Source organism: Lactuca sativa, chromosome 8, assembly GCF_002870075.4.
Source record: "Lactuca sativa cultivar Salinas chromosome 8, Lsat_Salinas_v11, whole genome shotgun sequence".
NCBI lineage: Eukaryota > Viridiplantae > Streptophyta > Magnoliopsida > Asterales > Asteraceae > Lactuca > Lactuca sativa.
Window position 1 is genome coordinate 194847222 of NC_056630.2, and position 13021 is coordinate 194860242.

General features: G+C 34.9%; 2 protein-coding genes across 3 annotated transcripts; one reads left to right on the plus strand and one right to left on the minus strand.

Annotated features, from left to right (window-relative positions):
* Window positions 1–2666: 2666 nt before the first annotated feature.
* Window positions 2667–5500, minus strand: LOC111900171 (wall-associated receptor kinase-like 1). 2 transcript variants are annotated; one of them, XM_023896049.3, is made up of 5 exons: window positions 5174–5500; window positions 4997–5102; window positions 4332–4871; window positions 4091–4207; window positions 2667–4013 (listed from the first exon to the last, which is right to left on the minus strand). In XM_023896049.3, exons 1-5 carry the CDS (start codon window positions 5213–5215, stop codon window positions 2857–2859), a joined length of 1962 nt encoding a protein of 653 aa, XP_023751817.1. In that variant the 5' UTR covers window positions 5216–5500; the 3' UTR covers window positions 2667–2856. The 2 variants fall into 2 exon arrangements, with proteins under 2 accessions (XP_023751817.1, XP_023751816.1); XM_023896048.3 differs by having other exon boundaries at window positions 4332–5499.
* A 2963-nt stretch (window positions 5501–8463) lies between these two features.
* LOC111900172 (potassium transporter 10) lies at window positions 8464–13021 on the plus strand. The gene is made up of 8 exons (XM_023896050.3): window positions 8464–8771; window positions 9145–9370; window positions 9781–10026; window positions 10319–10369; window positions 10465–10725; window positions 10806–10973; window positions 11185–11439; window positions 12001–13021. Exons 1-8 carry the CDS (start codon window positions 8652–8654, stop codon window positions 12993–12995), a joined length of 2322 nt encoding a protein of 773 aa, XP_023751818.1. The 5' UTR covers window positions 8464–8651; the 3' UTR covers window positions 12996–13021.

Consider the following 13021-nt stretch of genomic DNA (forward strand, 5'->3'; position numbering starts at 1 on the left):
TATTTTAACATCATATAGCTAATAAGCTATAAATTAAAAAATGTTCATGATAAACTTAACCAAACACCCACTTAAAAAGGAATTGGATCAAGAATAGCATAAAGCCTCCTTCCCGTCAAATGATATGGTTTAAATTTAGGATTTTATATTTTCCCCTCTAACTTTTCGATAATGGCAATTATGCTCCCTATAACAATATATTTTCATTTTTAGGTTTCCAATATTGACACTTTCAGTCTCTCTTCTAGAAAAAGATTACAAATCTTTCAATTACTATATTCTTAATTATTAATCATTTTCATTATTATTTTCAATATCAAAACAAAATAATTAACTTAATTGATTAAAAGTGCGAAAATAGCAATGTTCGAGAACGGGATGTTACATGGGCCTTTAGACTAGCTTGTCAATTACCTTATGCATATTTTCCAACTATCTCATCATGTATTCCCTAGTGTATTACAAACTAGTGGTGATTGGTATGTCCCTTCCATCCATAAATTTCTTGTTAAACACTTAAACATGTTTTTGAAAAGTACATCATTATGTGCTCTATCTGTAAAATATGAACTATATAGTAAATCATGAACACCACTAGATACTAAATTATCAAAATTATACCATTATATACTACATCATCAACACTATTAGACATTAAGGTGGTGTTTGTTTTAGAAGAGGTAAAATATGTTTAATCTTTTCCCATGTCAGCCAGACCGAAAGTCAGTTTTTATATTTTTAGTCTTAAAAAAATGGTTTGTTTTTTAAAGGCTTATTGATAAGAGTTTTTAATTTGTTCATACCTTTCATTGTTGAGTTTATCTGATTGTTAGTTGCACACAACCTGTACAGATGCAGCCACTTTTAGTGGGGTGAGTTGCCCCCACTTAAAAGGTTTAACCACCATATAGTATATGTAAAAAATATAGTGTTTTTAGAAAAAGTTACATATATGGTCTCCACTTCAACATTTTTGGCACCCAATTTGCCTAAAAATCTGGAAAAAAAACCTTGAAAGTTAATATATAATTGCTATTATTTATGTATTAATTAACTTTTTATATAAAATGGTTCCCGCTACACCGTAGACAACATAAGGCATTGACTTTCAACCTCTGGCTTTAACGATGTATCTTTTTCTTGGATTAAGTCAAGACTTCACATCATCAACATGTATACAAATAATTCAATTATTTAAAACCCGAATCTCCTAACTAAAAATCTGGTTGAGTGTGCCTTGCAATCAATACATGTTGTTAAGAGGAAGAGAAAAAGAACTAAACTCAAACACATGAGCATAATATAAGCAATGTTTTAAAAATCGATTTTTTAGTTTAATCAGTATGGTGTCTGTGTCGGTTCAACCGTCTGCCTGGTTAAACCGGTTTTTAAAATTTTCATGTTTTTTTCTATTTTCCTACACACACATCAGGGGCGGTTCAACCGGTTTTGGGGCTTTAAGCAAACCAAAAATTTGGGGCCCTTTGACATTTACTATACTTAATGTTATAAACACTCATCTTTTATCCGGATGTTGCCTTGAGATTTGAGAATAGAACTAGAAGATAAATGGAAAGCTCAAATCTGAAAAACTAAAAACTCAAATGCTGAAATTCGTTTAAACCTGATTCACTCAGTGATTGTATATTCTGTAAATGTATCTTTTGTAATCAATGAAAAATGTCGATTGAATGAAAAATCACATAGCTAAAAAAATAAAAACTGAAAAGTTATAAGTATTAACCCTAATCAAGTAATCAGATGACTTCAGATAATGGAAACATAAAAAGTGAAAAAATTCCACATACCGATTCAGTGAAACCCTTGAATCATCAGAATTCAGAAAATTTTGAACAATGGATTTATCAGAACTTGTGGAGAAGCAAAGAATGGAGAAGGAAGAGTGTTTCAGTGGTTTAGATGTTCAAGAATTGAAAAGAAAAAGAGCAGAACTGCTAATCAGATTCTGATCATTTTGAGCAGCCGCTGAGAAGAAGAGAACTGTGAGCGTCGTTTGTAGAAGAAGAATAAACGGATTGTGAGGCGTGTGCAGCGAGCAACGATTCAACGAATATAGATTGGACTGTATTGGATATTTGGGTTAAGTGGGTCCCTCTAGGAGTGGGGGCCCTAAGCCCTACCTTTGTTTATAAACACATAAAGTCGGCCCTGACACACATACATAAACCAAGAATTTGACATCCACAAGTTCAAACATTAAAAATACACATAAAAACAAGTTGTAGACCAATCCAAATAGATTAAAAAACATATACTATAAATTTTATATCAATTCAAATACATCAAAAAAGAAAATAAAGTAGTATCCTGGAAAAAAAAAAATACGGTTTTAGATGAATACAAACATTCCCAAAAACTTTGAAACATTTATCATGTGTTTTTATTAAGAAAAATCTAAATATATGTAAAAAAATATCATCAAAGTTTATTATGTAAAATTCTTTATTTTCTAGTGTTTTTATTCAATTTAACTGATTCAACCGAGTTTTTGTAAATACCGACAAGTTCTTTCCGGTTTAGAATTAAACATAAAACCAGTATTAGTTGAACCGCTTCCTTCTCCGATTCTCGGTCCAACTGGTTTAAACGACCCAAACCAGTTTTTAAAACATTAAGTATAAGAGATTGAGAAGTACAAAGCATGCATAGCGGGAAAAATTTAGAGAGTCCATTGCAAGATCCTACGAGTTCACATGATATAAATAAGAAGTAATATTAAATGATAAAAATGGAAAAGAACCCTCACAAAAAACATAAAATGGTTACCTATGTCATTCAAACATTTAAAAAAAAAAAGAAAAAAAAAACATATTTCAAGTAAATCAAACATTCTAATCAATACGTACTTGTTGATGGTATATCATCATCATCATACGAGAACAAAATCATTTCTTCTTCCATTCCACCATTGTACTTCAACTTCCCAACACCATTTCCAGATGGTAAATAACTCGCCCTAATTCTTTCCAATTCTAACGCCACTTCTTTCATCGTAGGCCTATTCTTCCCGTTCAAATTCAAACACCGCAGCGCCAGCTCAGCCACCGCCATAACCTCAACCCGACCACCCTCCTCCACAATCCTCCGATCAAAAACCCCCATCCCCTCACCTTCTTCCATAGCCAACATAAAATGAGTCGCCAAACTTCTATGCTCACCAATCCGCGTCACCGAAATCGGCCTTTCCCCCGTCAAAAGTTCAACCAAAACAACCCCAAAACTATAAACATCGCTCTTTTCCGTAAATTGACTCGATTGAAAATATTCCGGATCCAAATACCCGAAAGTCCCCTTGACTAACGTCGTCAAATGTGTTTGATCAATTGATACGAATCTCGAAGTCCCAAAATCCGAAACTTTGGCTCGAAATTTGTCATCCATAAGTATATTAGTCGATTTAATGTCTCGATGGTATATAGGAATCGAAGTAGCCGAATGTAAATACGCTAAAGCTCCAGCAATCTCAGTTGCAATCCGTAACCGTGTGTTTAATGTCATCGGGAACTCGTCGGTTTCATTGTGAATTTGTTCGTATAAAGTCCCGTTTGATACAAATTCGGATACAAGAAGAGGGACTTCGGTTTCCAAACAACATCCGAGAAGTTTGACCACGTTCCGATGGTTGACTTGTGATAAGATAACCACCTCGTTGATGAACTGTTCTAATTGGCTTTCGTCTACTATTTTTGATCTTTTCACAGCCACAATCCTTCCATCAGTTAACATGCCTTTGTAGACAGTGCCTTGGCCTCCTCGACCGAGGATTCGGTTCTCGTGGAAGTGGTCGGTTGCTTTTTCTAACTCTTTTGCGGTGAAAAGTGTGGTTTTATCGACTAATCCTTCATCGGTAGTTTCTTGTTGTTTTAAAAGTAGGCCTCCGTTTCGTTTGAAAAATCGTGCTTTTTGTCTTTTGTCTTTTGTTTTTTGGATTAGTTTGTATAAAGCGAAGGTGGTTGCTGTAAGAAGTAGTACCCCGATGCTTATGCTAACACCTACAGAAAACCAACCCATTAATTTATCAAATTATATACAACAATTTAAAGGAGTAACTTATGGTTTGTGATTTTACCTAGAATAACTCCAGTTGTTGATGATTTTCCTCTAGCTTGAGTAGGAAGACATGTGAAATTCCCTGTCCCATTAATTTGCACGCATCCATTGATACACGTGGCGCATGGTCCAACAGCTAAAACAAACAAAAATAAACATTGAATATCACATGGTCCAAAAACGAACACCTTTAGTTATAAACAACAATTTGAAAGTAGCTAAATGGAAATAAATATTGATTAGTGAAATAGATTGCATACCTTGGCATCCATTAGTTAAATACGGGCTTCCTTCTTCAATTGGCTTACAAGTACATTTGTAAGATTCAATGTTGGTACCATTACCCAGATAAAGATCCTCTCTTGTCATAGAAGAACAATCACTTTCACCAATTTCTTCTAGTCTTAGAGTCCACCGAAGTGAAATTGGAACAAAGGAGTTCCCAACAAAAGCAGATTGCCTTGAAAACTTGCCAAAAGAGTACATTTGTTCATCCACCAGGAACGCAGATCCACAAACTCCACCCGAATCCTGACTTTGCAAGCGTGTAGTATCGATGGTGTATGTTTTAAGATAGTAAGGAATCGTGGTTTGGCAACAATTGATCCCATAACAATTGTTTCTTGGGTTATTAGTTTGGTTTGGGCATATCGTCGAACACCCTGTGACCAAGTTATTTTGCTCCAAGATAACTGCATTTCCACACCCCTCGACAGTGAATTTGTTATCTTCTCGAGAAAAGAGGAAAGGGCTATCACCCAAGTCGACGCTCAAGATCTGACTGTTGTTCCGGATTGTGTCTGCACAATTCGAATTCATTGAGACATTAACAGCCATCGTTTGATTCTCCAGATTCAAAGACAATAGTCTCAGGTTGTTTATCGCAGAAAGGTATGGTGTCGATAAGTTGCAATCAACGGCATACCATTCATTGATATAACACCCTGTACCGATTCCAAATGGATATGGAATCCGGACACCTCCACACCTATCTTTGCATCCGGGTCTCGCGTAAATTGGCGCTGATGTTGCTGCTGATGCTAATGAAATTAATATAACTAAAGATAATTGCAGCAACTTCATTGTTACAGACAAGTTCTACCTGGGAATGTGGTGAGGAATTCGTATATATATTGGCTGCCATCGTCAAGAATAGTTGGAACGAGTACTTGTGATGTGATGTTTTCAGTTACGTTTCAAAACCGAAATCGAAAAAAATATATAATCTTGGTGTTTGCTGATTTAGGCAAGCATGTCCTCTTGTTGAAGGAAGTTCGAAGAGATATCCGGTGATTGGAGGTCGAGCAGTTCTTGAGAGACCAAATCATACAAGTCGTTTAAACTTTCAAAACAGAGCAAGAACACACCTCATTTGACTGCCTCGTGTACTGAAGTGGGAATATTTATTTACAGACCACATTTGACTGCCTCATGTACTGAAGTGGGAATATTTTATTTACAGGTGTTCAAAATATCTTCGATCTATCGGGAATTTTTAATACCGACACTGTAGGGACGGCAAAAAAGCCCAAACCCGGACGGGGAAATCCGAAACCCGATCATTTCGGGTCGGATAACCGGTCGTTATCGGGTTCGGGGCATGGAGTGGGTTGTTCTATATATATATATATATATATATATATATATATATATATATATATATATATAGGAAAAGTGAATATACCCTTAAGGGTATATAAGCTTAGGTACCCAAACTCACTATATTACGTCATTTTGTATCATATATATACATTGTAATTGTTCAATGTTCTTATAATTCAACTTCTAACTTGATTTACTTCGAAGATATTTATAAATTTCACATTTATTGTCATCTTACATAATTTTCATTTTTAACTATAATATATATAGCCTAGTAATGTTCGACAAAAAGATGTAATGTAAGAGGAAGATAATGGAGAAATATTGGAAATGTTGAACGTAAATCAAGTTAGGGGTTGAAGTTTAAGAACATTATAATGAATATATGAAACAAAACATTGTATTATGGTGGGTTTGGGTACCTAAGATAATGGAGAAATACTAGCCATTTACCCGCGCCAAGCGACGAGTACGAATAGTTTTTTTCAATAATTAGTTTCTTCAGACGATTAGTTCTTTTATACAAATAGTTTACTACATTTAAATAATTGTCAATAAGAGTTATGCTAGCAGATACGAAATCGGTAACAATAAAAAATAAAGTGTTTGGATTGTATACAGATGTGTACGAACACATGATTGACTGTACATTATTAATCATGCAACACTTTTTATACACCATATTTGATGTATACATTTCACCGTCGTTGATTCTTCGTCAATTTCACGAATCTTTTTGTATTGACATATGATATCTCTCTAGATAATACCATATAAAGTTAGTCATACAAATAGTTAGTTTCGGAAATTATTTTTATTCGAAAACATGTTATATTTCCAGGAACACAAGTTATTTTTTGAAGAATCATTTCCTTTCGGTGCTTATTTGTCATTCTAAAATGTCTATTTTTATTTGTTGTTTGTATTAAAAATAGAAGTGTGTTGATATCTTTTCTTTAAAAAAGAAAATATTGTTATGGATTAAAAATAAATGTACATTGCTCTTTTTCATATAAATGTGCATTGTTGATTACAACCCCGATTAAATTTTCGTCATGATTATGATGCTAGTTGTCTGCGTGACTCTTACATGTGTTATGTGTTTATATGTATACCGGATGAGGCCTGATGCCAGGCGGGGCATGATGATTATCTTGTATGTTATTTATCTTTGTGATTATTGCATGTGTTTATGTGTTTGTATGTATATCGGGCGGGTCCCATTATTTACAGACATATATGTTCCGAGCGGGGCTCGATGCTGAACGGGGCTCATTATGTGTTTGATATGTATAGTATGTGGTATCTTGGGGAACTCACTAAACTTCGTGCTTACAGTTTTCAGTTTATGTTTCAAGTACTTCCGGATCCAAGGGGAAAAGCTCGGGGTGATCGCATCGCGCACACCACATTGTTCTGCATTTTATTTGACTCTGATGCATTTGGATGTTTTGATTACACTTTAATTCTATTATGGTTACATGGACATGTTTTGAAAGATGGTTTCATTAATCTAAAAATTAAAATTTTTGGTCTTGATATTTGGTACGTTACAAAATTAGTGGACAAAACAGACTTTTGTAAAATTAATTTACACATCTACAAGGACTTAAAATTTACCAACTTATTTGGTGGTGTGTTATCCGGTTCAAGTTGTACACAAGCATACTTTCTATTGCTACCATAGTATACCATGCCTCTCATATCATAACTAACTCATCAACATGTACCAGGACTTATCAGGTATAAACATCATTATAATCACCCTCATTAAGACCCTCATCTGCATCATCACCTTCCCCTTCACCAACACCCTCATCTTCATTAAGCCCATCATGTACCACTTGACTATCTTCGTTAGGTCCATTTTGTACTTCACTAGGACCTTTACTATCAAGCACTTCATTAAGACCATCCTGTCATGTTAACCTAACCGGAAGTAGTTGCATCAGGTGCCATACATACAGAATGCAAAACCACCTCTCCTAACACCCAATTTGTTTCCATTTGAAGCATTCTTAGAGTTGGAGCTGATAGTGGTAGCCAAGGAAGAAATCATCGGGATTTACATCAAGAGTCAAGGATGTGATTTTGCCTTTATGAGGTTTATGTCGCGTATAAGGCTTTCAAGAGTAAGGGAAAATTCGAATTTTTACATCGCAATTAGAAAGGTTTAACGGAGCCTAACTGAGACAAAGACTTGATTTTTACCCAAACCTCCAATAAGGACTAGTGGTGTTAAAATCCCAATAAAAAAACCAAAAATGTTAAAACTGGACAACCACATGGACCAAGACGATAATTTACTCTAAAAGATATTATGTTTATTTTGAAAAGAACTTGCATAGATTTGCATGAGATTGATGGAACGCGTCGCATGAAAATTTTCATGATTATCAAACATTCAAACCGATCGCTTCCATCTCTCTTGGTGAGTGTTGTCGAATTCTTCTCTCTGAGTAATCAATGCGTTCCTGAGAGACAAACAGGTTTTCTTGGTCTGTCAAATGTTAAACTATCTCCTGATTAACACAATCGTTTCTGCATCAATCCCAAATTCAAATTAAACTCGCAATTATCAAAAATCGTGCCGATTCCCTCCATTTTCTTCTCTTTTCGTGTTCTTCTTCATCGTTGACACGACGTACAATTCTAGCTCTGTAATTCTTCGTCATTGTTATCCATTCAGGTCCAATTTGAGATGCCTTGGATGCTTATTCGGTTTTAGATCAGAAAATCGGAATCTTAACGTGTTTTGTTCCTTCTTTTTTTTTCTAATGAGAGAGTTGATTGATCTCACTTCCGAGAGTGATGAAATTGAGTTCCATTTTGTCGATTTTAGTCAATTTGATTGAATGCGAAATTGAGTCTCAGTTCGATTAAATTGTTTTTGAGTTGATGATGTTGTCTATTGTCGATCACTTTAGAGGGAAGCCACATAGGTTGTTGCAAGTGCAGGCAGCCTGAATTTGATTGAGATGGAAAAGACCATGAATGAGGAGAGTGAAGTTAAAGGTGGCATGTGGGCTTTGCAGCAGAAATTTGATCAGCCCATGGATGAAGAAGCTAGTAGACTCAAGCATATGAACACAGAAACGGTAACTCTTTCTTCTTAGCCCTAGTGTAATCTTTACAAAATATTTATAGCATTGATTGTGCATTTGTGCCATTATTTGTCTTTGTTATGGGACATTTGTCACATTTTAACAACTAATCAATAATTTACATTTGACACATTATTGGTCTTTGTTATGGGTAAAGAATTGTAAGTAGGTTGGGATTATGTGTAAAAAAAAGATGAATATGTTCTATTATGGAGTTTACATATTGTTATTTTTGGTACAAAAAAAGGTGTAAAGAGATAGCTATTATGGGTAAAGAAAATAAATTACATTACTTATATTGGTAAAAAGAGTAAAGTATGTTGCTACTTCTGCAATTTTCCTTTATTGATATTATCCTTTGATACAGAAATGTTCCACATTGCTACTTGTGCGACTTGCATTTCAAAGTCTTGGTGTTGTCTATGGAGATTTGGGAACTTCTCCATTATATGTATTTTACAATACTTTTCCTAAAGGAATCAATGACACTGAAGACGTTGTTGGTGCTCTTTCTTTAATCATATACTCTCTTACACTTGTGCCCCTCATCAAATACGTCTTCATTGTTTGCCGTGCAAGTGACAATGGTCAAGGTACACCTACTTCTTTAAAATAGCAACTTACTGATAATAGCAATATGCAATTTACTTCCATTTCTTTACATATTATAGCAATGTACTTACAATTCCATACACATAATAAAATGTGCTTATGTTGTTATTATCAGTAAAAGATGAAGTACATTGCTATTATCAATAAAGAAATGTATAAGTATGTTGCTATCATGGGTAAAAGATGTAAGTATATTGCTATTTTGATTTTTAAAAAAAATAATAAGGCATATTGCTCATATTGGTAGTGAGAGTAAGGTACATTGCTTTTCGAATCAATTTCCCTTCTCTATTTTCCATTATATACTTGTAAAACAACAAGAGATAGAAGTAATTCTAAAGTTATATTCAACGAATGAATAACATGTACAAAATTTTAATTTGTTATTTAGGTGGAACATTTGCTCTTTACTCACTATTGTGTCGACATGCAAAAATTAGTACAATTCCAAATCAACATCGGACTGATGAAAAGTTGACTACTTATATTTATACCCCAACACATGAGAACTCATTTCCTGAAAAAACCAAGAAATGGTTAGAAGCACATGCATTAAAGAAGAATGCACTTCTTGTACTTGTACTTGTTGGCACTTGTATGGTGATTGGAGATGGGATTCTTACTCCTGCTATTTCAGGTAAAAACCTGGTTTTTTTATGTGCCATTATTTTTTCCTTCATGAGCTTAATGGGTTAAGCATTTAATCCAAACAATTATACATGGTTGTTTCTTTTTTATTTAAGTTGAACAGAATGACTTAACGGGTTAAGCAAAAAAAAAACATGGCTTAATGTATTAAGACACTAACCCTTTACCTATTTGTGAATTGTGCCCCTTCTTTTTTCCTCTCGTGTTAAAATTAAAGAATATTGTTAAAGTGTTGTATACAAAAAGACTGTGTCTTGAATCGAACCTTCTGATTTGAACAGTTTTATCGGCTTCTAGTGGCATCAAGGTAACACACCCCGGGATGGATAATGGTATGAAAATAATTTCATCTTAAATTTGTTATTTTCACCTAATCTTTAATGTAAGTTTTGCATATAATATGCTTATGAATTGTTGTGTGTTGCAGATTTTATCGTAGTCGTTGCTGTTTTTATACTGATTGGTTTATTTTGCCTACAACATCATGGTCCTGATAAAGTTGGATGGCTATTTGCTCCAATTGTATTGCTTTGGTTTATTTTAATTGGAGGAATTGGAATTTATAATATTTTAAAACATGACAAGACTGTGTTGAGGGCCTTTTCCCCCTTGCATATATATTGGTACTTTAAAAGGAGAGGAAAAGATGGTTGGACTTCCCTTGGAGGAATCATGTTGAGCATCACAGGTGATTCCTCTCTCTATCTATTAAAGCATTCTATTTTAAAAAATGTATAAAATTATAGTAAATTTGCTATTTTGTGATAGGAACGGAGGCACTATTTGCTGATCTTGCTCATTATCCACTTTCTGCAATCCAGATTGCATTTACAACGGTTGTGTTCCCTTGTCTTCTATTAGCTTATTGTGGACAAGCAGCCTACCTCATGAAAAACAAGGAACAAGTGTTTGATGCATTTTACCACTCTATACCAGGTTTGTTTTTTAAATAATGATTAAAAAATATTCCAGAACATAAAAATTGGAAGGAAAAAGTAAAGGGTTAAATGCAAGTTTTAGCAATATATCTTCATTTATTTGTGCATTATAGCTTCCTACTTTGATTGTAAATGACTTTGCAAAATTTCTTGTAAATGACGTTCAAATACTGAAGTAATAATAATATGCATTGCTTAAAATGTTGCAGAAGCTGTATACTGGCCAATGTTTGTAATTGCAACACTATCTGCAATTGTCGCAAGTCAGGCGTCGATATCTGCTACATTTTCGATAATTAATCAAGCATGTGCACTCGGTTGTTTCCCTCGAGTCAAAGTCGTTCATACATCAAGAAAATTTCTTGGCCAGATATACATTCCGGATATCAATTGGGCACTCATGATTCTTTGCATTCTTGTAACAACTGGTTTCAAAAATCAAACCCAAATCGGTAATGCTTATGGTAAGTTTTATTGCAATAATTTATAATCAATCATGAACATAAAAGTTTGTACTCCGTTTGACTTTAACTGAGAATGAGTTTGATATCAATAGTACAAAATTTGCATTTTTAGGGCCCCACCCAAAAGTCGGGAATTTCAATTTTTTGTCCAACCAAAAAAGATGGAAGAGATCTCTGTCTCTACAAAAGACGTAAATGTCCTTTTATCCTATCTTTAAAAATAACCTAGAAAAGTTGGGGCTAGTTTTGTCCTACCCAAAAAGTTGGACCATAATTTGGTCTCGATCTTATGTATATGAAAAAGACGTAAATGTCCTTCTTTTTGTCATAAACATAGCCCGACCCAAGTTTCTATGGTGTAATAAATGTATTGGAATTGACGGACAAAAATTGTAATTTTTTATACCATCCAAAACTTGGCTCAATCCCTTTTGTATCATCCTCTTTATACAAAAGACATAAATGCCCTTGTATCTCATAAAAAATATCCATAAAAAATTACACTTTACACCCAAAAGACATTAATGCCCTCTTATACTATTCGATTGTCTTTGTTAACAGGCACAGCAGTGGTAATAGTGATGCTGGTAACAACATTCCTGATGATCCTAATCATGCTCCTGGTGTGGCACTGCAACTGGTTCCTCGTCTTCATAATGACCTTTCTATCCCTCATAGTCGAATGCACCTATTTCTCAGCAGTCTTAATCAAAATCGACCAAGGCGCATGGGTCCCACTAGCAATCGCCGCCGTGTTCCTCCTCATAATGTACGTCTGGCACTACGGCACAGTCAAAAGGTACGAATTCGAAATGCAAAACAAAATCTCAATGGGATGGATCCTTAACCTCGGCCCAAGTCTAGGGCTAGTTCGCGTCCCCGGAATCGGACTCGTGTACACCGAGCTCGCAAGCGGCGTCCCACGGATCTTCTCACATTTCATCACGAATCTTCCGGCGATCCATACGGTGGTTGTTTTCGTCTGCGTTAAATCTCTCCCGGTTTATTCCGTCCCGGAAGACGAACGGTTTTTGGTCAAACGGATCGGACCGAAGAACTACCATATTTTCCGGTGTGTCGCGAGGTATGGGTATAAAGATCAGAAAAAGGACGATGAATTTGAGAAGAAGTTGATTGATAGTATCTTTTTGTTTGTGAAACTTGAGTCGTTGATGGATGGGAGTTCGGATTCAGATGAATACAGTTTGTATGAGCAAGATGTTTCGGGTTTATCTGATAAGAATACATTTTCGTCTGTTGTTGATATTTTAATTTCCGATGATGATACGGTGAGTGAGACGGGGACGGAGACGGCGTCGAGTCACGGTGGTGGTGGGCGGGAGGAGATTGAGTTTTTGACGCGGTGTCGTGATGCCGGAGTTGTGCATATTTTGGGGAATACAGTTGTGAAGGCGAGAAGAGATTCTGGGTGTTATAAGAAGATTTGTATTGATTATTTGTATGCTTTTTTGAGAAAGATATGTAGGGAAAATAGTGTTATATTTAATGTTCCTCATGAGAGCCTTTTGAATGTTGGCCAAGTTTTTTTTGTATAATTTCATTTTTTTTTTATATAACATGA